Source organism: Chaetodon auriga, chromosome 5 (genome assembly GCF_051107435.1).
Source record: "Chaetodon auriga isolate fChaAug3 chromosome 5, fChaAug3.hap1, whole genome shotgun sequence".
In the NCBI taxonomy this organism is placed as follows: Eukaryota; Metazoa; Chordata; class Actinopteri; order Chaetodontiformes; family Chaetodontidae; genus Chaetodon; species Chaetodon auriga.
The window spans coordinates 28092466-28106068 of NC_135078.1; the positions used below are offsets into that span (position 1 = coordinate 28092466).

At 48.3% G+C, this 13603-nt stretch overlaps 1 protein-coding gene across 3 annotated transcripts in view; it reads left to right on the forward strand.

Annotated features, from left to right (window-relative positions):
- dtx1 (deltex 1, E3 ubiquitin ligase) overlaps nt 1–13603 on the forward strand; it is a 40039-nt gene that overhangs the window by 18399 nt on the left and 8037 nt on the right. For 2 of the 3 annotated variants that reach the window (XM_076730495.1, XM_076730496.1), the window contains 3 exons: nt 3990–4737; nt 12061–12122; nt 12283–12444. In XM_076730495.1, the coding sequence (XP_076586610.1) occupies nt 3990–4737; nt 12061–12122; nt 12283–12444 (972 nt within the window). The remainder of the gene's footprint in view (nt 1–3989; nt 4738–12060; nt 12123–12282; nt 12445–13603) is intronic. The other variant, XM_076730497.1, reaches the window with a different exon arrangement.

Here is a 13603-nt window from a genome sequence, read left to right on the forward strand (position 1 = left end):
TTGAGCGTTGTGTGAGAGCAGGATGAGGTCCAGTGAGTGACAGAGTGGAAAATGTGAAGAATGGCTCAGCGAGACGGCGTTGGTGAGGAGCCAGGAGCGACGGCGGAGAGCGAGGGGAAAGCTGGCGTCAGCAGCAGAGGAGATGAGCGGGTGGAGGAGGAGCCCAGTGCTCAGGGAAAGGAGTAGTAGGAGCGTTCACATACAGGCAACCCCCACCCCCCCATCCTCCTCTCACTACTCGCGGCCCCTGGGACGGCTTCCATGACAACAAAACCTTCCTCCAGCGTTTCTGTGACAAAGCCTGAGTCTCATTGTGCAGCAGCTGTGTGGGCATCACCTGTGGTAACATCAGGTCACCTTCAGTTTCCATTCACAGTGTTTTCATCGCACTTTCCTGTGTGGCCACGGAGGTGTGAGAGGGACGCACACATCAATAACCTCAGTGACAGATTAGGCTCTACTCCTCACTCCACAGTGGAGAAGTTCGTAGTATTTACATGCATCATACAGGCGATGGTGATGGTAATAATAATCATGCTTGTGCGTTACAAAAACCATCATTTTTGACTTATTAAAGGAGTCCGCAGTTGAAGCTAAATCACATTTTCAGGCCACACTGTTTAAAAAAAATACATGTGCTTTAATTGCATTAAGCATCCAAAAAACTACAAAGCATCAGTTTTCCAATGTGCCGTCGTTCCCAGGCCTCTGAGGGCATCAAGGATGTGATTCAGACACCAAAAACAAAGCGATCAAGGATGAGAGACTGGCATGGCCTCAGACTGCAGGAAGCCTTCCCTCCAGCTAAGATGAGAGAGGGCAGCCAAGCTCACCCTGAACCCACCTGGCCATGCGTGACAGTGGAGTTAGAGTCCCACGGCGAGGCCTGATGTGGCAATACATCACACAGCTAAAGCTCACCCGAGGGGAGCCACGCCAGTGTTGGACGAGGAGGACAGCTGGAGGACATCATGGGAGCGAGGACAAGGGAAGCGAGGGGAGGGCAGGAAAGATGGCTGCAAAAGGCAGGCACGGTCTGACGGGAAGCCGCCACTCTCGCTTGGTTTCCTGTGAGGAAGAGCAGAGGGTCACAGAGGGAGCATCAACAGCCCGGGCCTGGCAGGTATTCAGCAGTAAATCACAGCAGAAAAGGAGGCAGTTTGCAGAGTTTCAGGCTGCGCTGTGAATAAACATGAGGCCTCCGGACTGTTGTTGTGGCCTCTGCTGCGTCCTCTCAAGGTCCCGGACCGTCCCCGCACAAGAATGCAAATATTTAGAAGATAATTCTGCTTTGTTAGAAGTTGGATCTTATTTTTATAGTTTCGTCATTTCCGTGATGTACTTATAAAGTTAAGTGCTGAGATGCAACAGGAAGCCAGACGATCATACAGGTTTTCATCAAGGTGAAAACAAAGTGCAGTTATTGGACAAACTGCATCATAAACATCCAGCACAGTTGGAGGATGAACAGGTTGACTCCTCGGTTCAGCTCTAAAGGACCAGTTTGGCGTTTTGTTCGGAGATGGTTAGCTTAGCTTAGCCTGAAGACTGGAACCAAGTAGGAACAGCTAGCGCTTTAGAAAAGCTCACATATTTAATCTGTGCACAAACATAAAAATAAAAATGGTCATCTGTGATTTTATTGGAGGTTATTTGTTGTAGCTGGCAGCCGCAGCCTGAGCCTGGGCTGTACCGCCATTTCATTACAGAGAAGCATCTGAAAAATAAACTTTCATTGATCTTTGAAAAACTTGAGTCTTTTTTTATGGTGCAGCAGATGTATTTTGTCGTCCACATGGTCAGACAGGTGTTTGAGGACTGTGGAAACACCTTCAGAGCAGCACTAAGTCTTGTTAAACCACCGTTTCTCAAAGATCGCTTGGTATTTATTTTTCAGAAGGTCCGATGCTCCGCTCTGTGACGGGAATGTTAACTTTAATACAGGAGTCACAAACTGAGGGCGGGCCTGCGGATGCTGAGCAGCACCACATCACCGAGCAGATGATCAGGCTCCGTCAGAGCTCTCATCAACAGTTACCTCTGCTGATGGGCTCATGCCGCTCATCTCTCCTCACCAAAGTTGAGATGTTTAAATTGATGCCCGGTAATAAAACATCTGCACTTGTTCAAATATTTATGAAACTTGCGTTAAACTTAACCACCGAGCAAGACTGTGCAGAGCGGTGCCACTATTGATTGAGGGCCAGGAGCGAGCAGCTGTGCTCGAGGCGTTGAGCCTGACGCATTCCCGAAAGTCCAGGGAAAATTACGGACTTAGAGGAAATCAATGGGCGTCTTATTTTGAAATCCATTATTGTTTTCGTTATTACCTTCAGAGAAAATGCAAGAAATCAGGCAAGCTGTGAGCAGGCAGGGATGCAACTGGCAGAGAGAGTCATGCACGGCTGACTGACTGAAGACGTGAGAGACACAGGCAGCTGGCTCACCGAGCAGTCATCTGTGAGTGTGTGTGTGTGTGTGTGTGTGTGTGTGTGTGTGTGTGTGTGTGTGTGTGTGTGTGTTTCTCAGCTGCTCCAAATGAAATTAGCCGTCAAGCCGAGTCCTTTAGCAGCAGTCTGCAGCAGAGACTCAAGGTCAGACTTGCTGATTCTGCTGATGCGTTTGAGTCTCCGGAGCCACCGCCACGCTGCCGGATGAGGGGTTACCGCTGCCCACCAACCCCTCTGCTCATTCATCCTCCGCACACACTCCCATCCCTGCATTATCACCCCTGGTGCTCCCTGGCAGGGGAGTGTGCATTTACCCGTTAAATTAGGTGGGGGAAGGAGGGGGTGATGGTCTCCGCCGGAGCGCCTGCATTCCTGTGCTGACGTGCAGCGAGGAGACGGATAGGCTAAGGTGTCCTGATTTCCCATGTGACTACAGTAATTGTGTTATAATGGAGGTGGAAGCAGAGTGGCCATCAGCGGAGGGACAGAGGCACAAAGCCACCGGCCTCCTGTTGCCGTACAGAAGGGTGGAGTGCAGAATGAGAGGAGGGGATTGTGGGAATGAAAGGCCATGCGTGCAGCTTCATCAGCGTGTGCGTCACTCAGTTTGTGACCTCAGCCAGGTACTGAAGCGTCACACCTGGTCTCCTGTCAGTGTCGTCTCAGCACTTGTTAGCTGACTTGATGAGCTTGAAACTGAGGCGACATAAAAACTTTCCTCAGGCTGATGTCAGCGTCCATCTGTCCAGCTCTCTCCTGGTGATCATGTACACAGTTATTCATTGGTTTAATTAATTGTCAAATATGATAACAAGTGCTCAGCACAAGTTGACAGTTTCGGTGTCATGAAATGCTGAAAAGCAAGAAAGAAATTTGTGAAGGTGTACACAGAAAAAAATCTGGTGTTTTTGCTCATTGAATTAGATTCATCTGATTTTCCGCCTGTGAACAAAACAGTTAGTTAAGATAAATAAAAGGCGGCTCTGGAGGAGCTTTCCTAAGTGTGAATAATTAACCCTGATAACGACGTCATCAGGGTCATCTCAGGGTTTAACAGACATCCTGTCCTACTGACTGGAGGGGTTGAGTAAAAGCTATCCACGTGCATTATGGGAAGTGTAGGAGTTTTAGGAGCTAGAGAAGAGCTAGTCCTTCTTTAATTTAAATGCATGCTAAGTTGCTGGAGTCCACCACTAATAACCGAAACCTTTACGCAGCTTTCAGAAGGAGAAGCTCTTAATGGACTTAATGTCCAGCGGAGGTGTCAGACATGCCGAACATAGACGATCTGCGTGCAGACATTTGGCTTCAGTCTCTTCTTCTGGACATCTATCATCAGTCTTCTTTTTCTCAGTCCTCTCTTCACTCCTTTGAATCTCCTGCTCACTCGGACATGCACTGTAGCTGAACATAACAAATGATTTCCACTCATTAATGGAAGTGAGAAGCCACCGTGAGGCACACAGGTGGATTTAGTTCTATTCATGCTGAACCGGAGTGATGTTACTCACGTTTCCTCTGTCTGTCCTTTGCTTTTAGGCACCATGAGACCAGTGCAGAGGAACTTCTACGAGCCGTCGTCGGCCCCGGGGAAAGGCGTGGTGTGGGAGTGGGAGAACGACAACGGCTCGTGGACGCCGTATGACATGGAGATCTGCGTGACCATCCAGAACGCCTACGAGAAGCAGCACCCCTGGCTGGACCTGACCTCTCTGGGCTTCTGCTACCTCATCGACTTCAACAGCATGTCTCAGACCAACAAGCAGAGCCAGCGCAAGCGACGCCTGCGGAGGCGCATGGACCTGGCCTACCCGCTCATCATGGGCTCCATCCCCAAGTCGCAGTCCTGGCCCGTGGGAGCCAGCTCCGGCCAGCCCTGCTCCTGCCAGCAGTGCATCCTGGTCAACAGCACGAGAGCCGCCTCCAATGCTATTCTGGCCTCTCAGCGGCGTAAGCTCTACGGAGGGACGGCGGGCAACCCGGGTGCTCCGGGGACCCTCACTGTGGTGCGGCAGAGCAACACCTTCGCTGGAACCTCCCTCTGGTCTCCGACATCCGCCTCCTCCGGCACCAACAACAATAACATAAGTGTGGGAGGTGGGCAAGCCAAAGCTGAACAGGTGCAGTTGCCACTGTCCACTGCCAACTTCCCCTGTTCCCCCGTGATGCCATCTCTTTCATCCGCCCATGGCCACCACGCTCTCACCATCAACGGACAGAACAACCTGAACCGGCCGGGCACCCAGCGCATTTCCGTGGGCTCTGCCAGAGGAGCCATCCCACCAGGGTAATGATGTTTGCAGACACAATCATGCTCTCCCCTTATTTTCTCATTTGGATTTTCTGGAGTCTGCAGTAGCTTGTCACTTGTTACAGCGCCGGCGTAATGCTGGGATTTGGGTGAATTTACAGTTCAGCTGAGGCAATGGGAGGATATAAAAAGCAAAGAGACAATCTCTGTTTCTGCTTGTCTGCTCCGCAAAGCTTCAGCCTGCATGTGTCTGCTGTATTATACTCTGTCATTTCCTCTCTCCCTCTCTACTCTCAGTGACGTTCTGATCAATGGATCAGCAGAAAAAGAAGTCCAGCTGATTCTCCTCTTCTGAGTGTGTTTGCCACGGTTAAGGCTCCATAACGAGCTTACGTCTGCCCCAATAGGCGTGAAATAGTGCAGCTGACCGATCGTTCTGTTGCTTCTGCTTTGAACTAATTTGTTACCACCACACTACGCTGCGATTGTTGTGTCACGGGATGTCGTATGTGGAGTGTCTGGATCTGTGTGTGTGTTTGTAACTGCTGCCTGACGTGTGAAGCGGGCTCTGGTGTAGCTGTGGAAACCTATTTTCCATGGAGGCAGAGCTCCACTGGGGAAGAATGAATAATGGATCAAGGAAAAATGGGAGCTTCAGCAGAGCGCTCTGACCTCTGAGCGATTCAGCGAAAGGAGCAGAGGAAAAGAAGTGTGTCTAGCGTTGTAACCGATACTTCAGTCCCCCATCCTGCTTTCTTTTTCTAAAATAAACCCTCTCCTGATCTAATTTGATTCCATTTTGTTCTCGCCGCTCATGGGGAGAGACACACTTACTGCATGTTTGAATAACACCGTCCTTCACCCAGCACACACACTTTCACTTTCTGTGGCCTAATTCTGTGTCACTGAAAGGAAACGTATGGGTTTTTGTTCATCATAGCAGGCCGTGACCTTGTTTCATCCAGCGAGCAGGTGGGAGAGGATGCGTCTCTGTGCAGAGGTGTATGTGACAGAGAAAACCAGCTTAGGATGACCCACTCAGGGACGTCTCCTTTGTGTTCGGTGAAAGCTCAGGTGCGCGTGGAGCCGTGGATGAAATGTGACTTTGTCACCTCTCAGCTCAAAGGGTGTCTGCGGCGGCAGAGAGAGCGCCAGCGAGAGAGAGGAAGAGACAGGGAGGGAGGCAGAGTGCGTCGGTTCCCAGGCGAGTGGCTCAACATACAGGATGAGTGTGGTTAACATGCACACAGCAGGACATGAGAGCTCGCACACACACACCATGTGAAATGTGAACTCCCTCGTAAATTCCCACAAGCGTGCTACAAACAGATAACAGAGGAGCCCACACAGAATGTAAAACATCAGATCTGTTTTTCTCACACCCACACCCTAATATAACTGCTGTTGGGTACAAGGAAGGTGTTTGGCACGCTGCGGCTTATTTACATGAGTTTCTGTCGCTGCTTCACAAACGCAAACACCCAGACTCTGATTATAAGGCTGTTTCTGCTAAACTCATAGGCAGTTAATTAGAAAAAAAAAAAAACCTGTCGTGCATATGATTGATTTCATCTTTGTGTAAGCTAACACAGCACAGCACGTGTTTTTACGAGCCGTGTGTCAGTGATGATGAAGTCTGCAGTTCAGGTATTGATCCTGTGATTGTCTCAAGAGGCCAGTGGGGGTTTGCTGTAAATGGGGGGGGGGGTTGTGCCGCTTCATGCATCTGTCATACGTGCACAAATGTTAGAAGTGGCACCATCTGCTGGTATGTGTGGACACGTCAGTTTGTCTCAGTCCTGGTTCGACACAGCCTTCTACATCACCACCTGCTTCACGCGCTCACCTGCTCTGAAGTGGGTTAGTGAAAATGTAAACAACACATTCAGGCTGCCACAGATTTTTTGGAATTACTGAGCGGAAAAGCTATTTAACCTGTGTCATGTGACAGAAACAGGAAAAGGTTATGTGAAAGCTTATCGTGAATCTGATGCAGCAACACGTTTCACAGACTGAAAGATGTGGAACGCTCCAAAAACACCTGTTTGAACATTCCACAGGTAAACAGGCTGATTGGTCACAGGTGAGAGGATCATGATCAGGTATGAAAGGGGCAAGTAAAAAGGTGAACTGATGTTTTGTGTAACACTTTAACCCCTTAATTAGCATTTTCTGAGCACTATAGAAACATTGAACAGAAGTTTTATGGCTCACTGCAGTTGTCAGAAGATTTCAGCAGTGTTTCACTGTGTTATCACTGTGATCTGTTCATACAGCAGCCTCCACTCATGGGAGCCCACAGGAGGAGTTACAGTAAACACACATCTGCTTACAGCTGCATCGCAGTGTGTTATGAACAAATGTTGAACAGAGGAGGTCAAAGCGAAGTGTTACCAGGTCACATAGTGTTCACTCACCCTGTGATTGATTTTGGTAAAATGAAATGAAATGTGAACCACAGTCTCTCAATATGACATTTCTTATTTCTTATCTGTCTTCATGGAAGGATGAGAAGTGATGATATTAGATCATCTGTTGAAACGATGAAGATAGTCTTATTATGCGTTGGAGTGAACTGAGAGAGAATTTTTTAGACCTCTGGGGATTTTTCTCAGGTCTTTTTTGTCAGTCAAACCACTTCCTCTTGTGCACGTTGTTCGTGCGCTGTGGTGTTTAACTGATGTGAGATCTGCGCTGCAGGTCTTCAGACTGGATTACTGTGTGTGTTGTTTTCTCTGCTGAGCCTAAACGCATGCAGACAGGTGAAAGACGAGACATCCAGCCGTCTTCAGGCGAAAGGAATAAGTGTGTGTTTGCATGTGAGCGCCGCTGTCGGCTGTGTCTGCAAGCTCCGCTGTCCCTGCGTTAAGAGCTGAGCTTTGACTGGGGGGCCGTGTGTCGAGTGCAGAGATCATTATCCCTCAGTGGGCCGCTGCACCGCTCCGCTCTGCCGCTCTCCAAATTAATATTGAAATTAATGAATAAATCATGAGAGCTCATCTGGACCGAACTGATGCAATTTGGAAATTCTGGGTGTCATTATTGCTAATTCTCAGGGCATTTCAGGTGCATTGTTAAGTACATGAGCCACGTTGTAACCCCCTCCCCTCAGTGGAGCAGGGGGAAGGGCTTGCCTCTGCCTCCCACTACCCACATCAATATGCAATTAAGCACTCCTGGAGTTCTCTCCCTCCAGCCCCCCCCCTCACTGTCTTTATGGTGCATAATAAACAGATGAGGAGATATTAGTCCTCCGTCAGCACTTTCCTAACTAGGCCTAATGTGGTCTCTCTATTTGGGGAATCTAATCGCTCTCAGTCTGATAAAAGTCCTCAAGGCAGGCTGGAGATTTCCTCAGAAAGGGAGGGATGGCACTGAGCGGGAGACGGAAGAAGGACAGCGACCCCCGCGCACTGACCTGCCAGGGGTCGTAATGAATGTGCCGTTAATGGGTTAGGTACGTCCAGACTGGATTTATCACTTAATTGCATCGGTTTCAGGTCAGAAATCACAGCATTCGACGTGAAAAGTGCTGCTGGAGGAAATTCCTCAGCAGTATTTTTGAAGGATATACCGCCGTCCTCCATCAACGGTTTGACTGAAGGTTTTTCCTGCAGTGAACATGGACAGACAGGAGCGAAGACGTGACCACGGGTCAGGAGGAAGAGGAAAATTAGAGTTGGCAGGGCGAGAAAAATGCAGAGGTGATGAAGTGCAGTCCGGTTGGCTGAACGTGCCTCGTCAAAACTGAGTGCTGGAGCAGCGGCGTTGTGGTGGAAAGGCCAGAGGTCCGCTCTTGTTTACACTGATGATGAGGTATAATTGCTCTTAAGATCTGAGCACGAGCCAATGCCGCCTATTGTTCAGGATCATTGGATACTCTGCATTGATTTTTTTTAGCATAGAAAGTAGAGCTCAGTAATGACAATGGATGTTTATGCACTCCTATAGAACCGTGATGATGGCGTTTTTAGACGAGAGAGGCGGGACTTAAACCCTGGAAGTCATCCAGCATTAGGGATTGTCAGCAGAGTGTGAGGAGGTGGCATGTGTCTTAAACCCCAGCGCTCAAGGTGCAGCCAGGACGGACGGGGTCAGTGCCTCCAGAGGTGCACAGTTCTAAAAAAAACAAGTCAAGAGAAAAGAGCTTAGCAGAGTGAGATGGGAGGTGGCAGCTGCACACAGGCCACAGGTTGACTGGCTGGTTAAGGGTGCAGCCTTGTGCAAGAGCCATATCTGCAGTGCATGGAGACACAAGCTTTGCAGAAATAATGAGGTGCAGCACAATGGGAAATGACTCGCAAGATGTGGATCTATCTGTTTTGTAAAAATAAACCAGAAGTGCAGAGGAGATAAGTGTGTTAGCTTGTTTCTTTCCGTCTAGCAGATAATGATCGTCAGGAGCTGCTGCTGCTTGTTATTTTGGTTGTGGAGCCACACAGCGTGCAGCTGTTTCATCTAACTTTGCATATTTATTATGCAACATGCTCTCCGGCTGATAGTGAGGTCTTTGCTGGGATTGGAAAGCCGTAAAGATGAAAAGCATTCCTAATTAATGTCATGTTATGGATCCTTGACAGACCCTCTGCACTGCATGCTTATAGGAGTTTGTGCAGATGGCGGCGCTCACAATGAGATGGTGTTGAGGGCTCTCGTGGCGCGCCGTCCCGTTTCTTCTGCTAATGAAAATTATTTGTTTGATCACAACACTCTCTGTGAACAAGCTAAATTATACATGCACTCATAAAGGGATGCATCTTGTTCACGGGGTGTTTTGATTAGATTTAGGCCTGAGAGCGTGTTGGAATGAAGGAGGAACACTCCCTCTGTGCACCACCTCATTTGTTTTTATCATGGATGGGTGTCAGATTCCTCCGAAGGTGTCACTTCCTCCACCTTCCGTGTTGCCCACAGCACTGATCACAAACACTGCCTTCAATAAGCTGCCATCCTCTGGCTCTAACCAGTACCTTCACGAAGCAGCGGGCGGCTGGGTGCAGCGAAGTATCGACTGGGTAGTTTTGTTACAAGCGGCGACTGCAGCAGCGAGCTCACCCATTAATTCCTCTCACTGCGGTTGGAAGTGTGAAATCAGTGGCTGTAGTCTTTGCTTGAAGCTAAATCCTGCAGCCAAAGTCAAACCTGTCATGGTTTCACACCCCTGAATTCGACGTTCTGTCTCTCACAGCTGCACATCACCGTGCTTTCATTTATTTGGACTCACATCAGTCTTGCACACTACAGGAGTCAGCTGATCCTGGTCTCTGGTCCGCTGGTGTGAGACACAGTGTGTCTGAGTCCCTACCACAGATGCGATAGGACACATCAGCCTCGGCAGGCCTCGTGTCCTTTTTTCTTATTGCACTCAGCTTATTGAAGGGCTTCCCCTGGCACAGGAACACAGGCTCTCACTAATATCAAAGCGGTCTCTTGATGCGGATTTGTGAAGCGCCGGGAGCTGCAGGGCCAAAGAGCGCAGTCGCTTCATGGTCAAAGAGCAGAAAGATACAAAAGTATATGTGCAGCCGTGTGTGTGTGTGTGTGTGTGTGTGTGTGTGTGTGTGTGTGTGTGTGTGTGTGTGCTGGGGGGGGGGGTGAACTGAGATGACTAAGTGACTCATTTCATATCACTTTCATCTGGATCTTTTATCGAGGAGAGCTGATGGCTTTTGTTCCAGTTTTAGTAAATACGACCGCAGGTGTCCTCCGTGCTTTAGATTATGGAGTCTCTGCTTCAGGGCGCCTCCTGGATGGCACAGACATTATAAATTATAGATTTGACTACTGGTTGTGTTGTTGTTTCTTATGCACACACATAAGGATGCACATTGTACACAAGCGAGTGCCTGACATGACTGGACTGCCGAGTGCATGCGACAGGACGGCAGATGTGTGAAGAGAAGGTAAGAATAAACGGAGCAGATTTACAAGATGATTAATCTACATTCTGATAAAAAAAAATTGGAATAGTGACCATGTGTGGCTATGATTTTATTCTGCTGACAAAATCCCTGTAAAAACCCTGCAAAGTACTCAAAACACACACATGGATGTCACCTCTATAACTAATAAGAAGCTTGAGCATGCAGCTCGTTAGCAAGTGTTTTTTTTTTTTTTTGATACATTATGATCTTAAAATGTTAATTAAGGCTAATTTTGCACCTAGATTTAATGGTTTTACATCAGTCTTAGGCAAGAAACAAGGACCTAATAGCCTGCAGAGCCACAGATTGACTGTAGGTGGTGCTAATACGCCGTAAAGCAGCTCCGTACAGGAAATGTAAACATGCAGGTTTCCGCACATTCAAGCTCTGCTTTGGTCTCCACCAGCTGCTGAGATAAATAACTGCTTGCTAAACTCACCACTGTGTTCACCAGCTGGTCGCTAACTTTGTCTGCAAAACAGATTCCACCCGTATCAGCCTCAGTCTGCGTGCTCGAGGTGCATGGAAGGACCAGGTGTGAGCGGGGCCCTCTATCCCGAAGCTGAGACATGATGTGATGTTCTGCTTCACATGCAAATCACATGTGGTGTGAATTTCCTTGTTTCCTCTTTGCTGAATTGTAATGTGATTTAAAAATATTGATTGCAGTTGCAGCTTTAATGAACCCATCATTTAACTGACATTGATTGTTGTCGCTCGTCACGCTCAGACCTGCGTTTAACCAGAGGAAAGGGAGCTCTGCTGTTCTGTGGCCCCTGCTGCGGGACGCTGCCTGAGTCGAGGCTCCGGCCCTCTGAAAAGAAACTCACTGACTTGTATGCTCATATTAATGCCCCGAGTGCTTTTGTCCGCTCTGCTCCACAGATCTTGAAGAGTGCGCAAGTCAACTGTCTTTGTCATCTGTGTTTGCCATGAACTCCAGCCTCTCCAAATGTCATCCTGAATCAGGCTCTGCTGCAGTGCTTTGTACATGAGTCAAGCTGTCTCATCCCATTGCAGTTGTCTCTGTCTCTGTAGTGGAGCACATGTGACATTTTAACTTGAGTGTTTTTATTGTGTGCAGAGCAGAATGAGCTGCTGTTCTCAGTTTTCTCAACTGTGGCATAATAAGCAGTGCTGCACCATCAGGACAGTTTACTGTCCATTTTAGAGGTCACGGGCCGTTTGAAGCTTGTGAAAGTTATAGATTTGGTTTTCTAAAGTGAAGGATGGACAGGCAGGATGTGAAGCAGCCCTGACTGCACAGAGGACATGAGTGTTTCTAAATAATCAGCGTTTTCTGCAGACCTGGATGTGGAAGTACGACCCTGAATGAATGAATGAATGAATGAATGAATGAATGAATGAATGAATGAATGTAGCTATGAGGTACTTTAAACACTTAAGAAAGTCTTTTTCTTCTTTCCTCTCTTAGGGTTCCTGCTCTCCCAGTTAAGAACCTGACTGGATCTGGACCAGTGCACCCAGCACTAGCAGGTTAGACGGCATTAAACTCACCCGCTCAGTAAACAGCTGAAGAGTCCTTTTTTTTTTAACGTCTGCTCTCGATGATCTTGAAAGACATTCTCAATCAGTGCTTTCTCCACTCTTCTGTTTTTGTGTGTATGTGTGTGTGCATGCTGTACATATGCATCAGGTATGACGGGTATCCTGATGTGCGCTGCAGGTCTGCCGGTTTGCCTGACTCGTGCCCCCAAACCCATCCTGCACCCGCCACCCATCAACAAGAGCGACATGAAGCCCGTGCCAGGGATCAACGGCATGCGCCGCAAAACCAAGAAAAAGCACCTGAGGAGAGGTGAGATGCAAGGAGTCAAGGAGAGGAGGAAATGAAATGAAACGAAGGAACAGACCAACCACTGACAGGCGGCAGACTCTCTCTGTGCTGCCAAGCTTTGCAGGCTGTTTCCGTTGCAGCCGTCTGGAAGTCTGTTGTTCAGTGTGCAAACAAAACCAAAGCTGTGTTTTGTTGTGATCAAGGGACCATCGCTGCTGCTTAAATGCTTCCCATTCAGGCTCCATAAGGGTGTAACAGTAAATCTAACCACACCCAAGGTCGTTGATGATTGGTCAGGAAAACATCCCTGTACGTTTCATAAAACGGCCGCTCGTTCACATTTATGAGCGAATGCAGCGAGAGCGTTACTGTAACAGCTTTATAGATGTTACACGACATGCACGTTGACACTCGTAAGCAAAGTAATTAACAGGGGACTGTGGCACTGAGGTAGGCTGAGAGGGGATCTGGTTTACAGTCGGAGAGCTTCGGGCTTGAATAAGTGCTGCTCGATGGAAGCCGTGGAAACCGCCGGCCTCCCGAAGGAGTTTTTGTCCTAATTGATCAGCGAGGCTGTTGGATTTCCATCCCTGCAGCGTGACCGTCGGCTTCAACCCCTCACTGCTCTCCATTACTCACTGGTGTGGAAATGATGCAGCACCACTTCATTTTACAGGTCCCATAGTTTCCTATAATTTACTAGGAAGGAATTTATAGGAAGGTTCCTGCGATGGATTATAGTGTGTAATTTGGTATTAATTATAGGGAAAATGGAGACAGTGCTCAGTTGGTACACTTGCAATTCCAATTAATTAGTAGCGTAACCTCGAGCCTGTCTGCAGGCACTTACACCGTTCAGCATACTGTAATAGAATAAAGCAGACTTTACAGCCATGACATGTTGCTAGCATGCCTAAAAACAAGAACTTTGCATCTATCTTTCCCCTTAATTAATGCCAAATTACAAAGTTCTCTCCAGGAAAGTCTTAGCAAACGATGGAGCCTTGAGCCGTGTGACGCTGTGGTTTGAGGAGCAGCAGCCAGGTGTGCCACCTGTATGTGCCGCGTGCAGTCAGTGTGAACTCAGAGATACTGGAGGGCCGTGGAGGGAACGGAGGTGTGGTTTTTCTCACGCAGGGAGATTTGGGCTTATCCTGCTCTGCTTTCTGCTCAGGAAAAG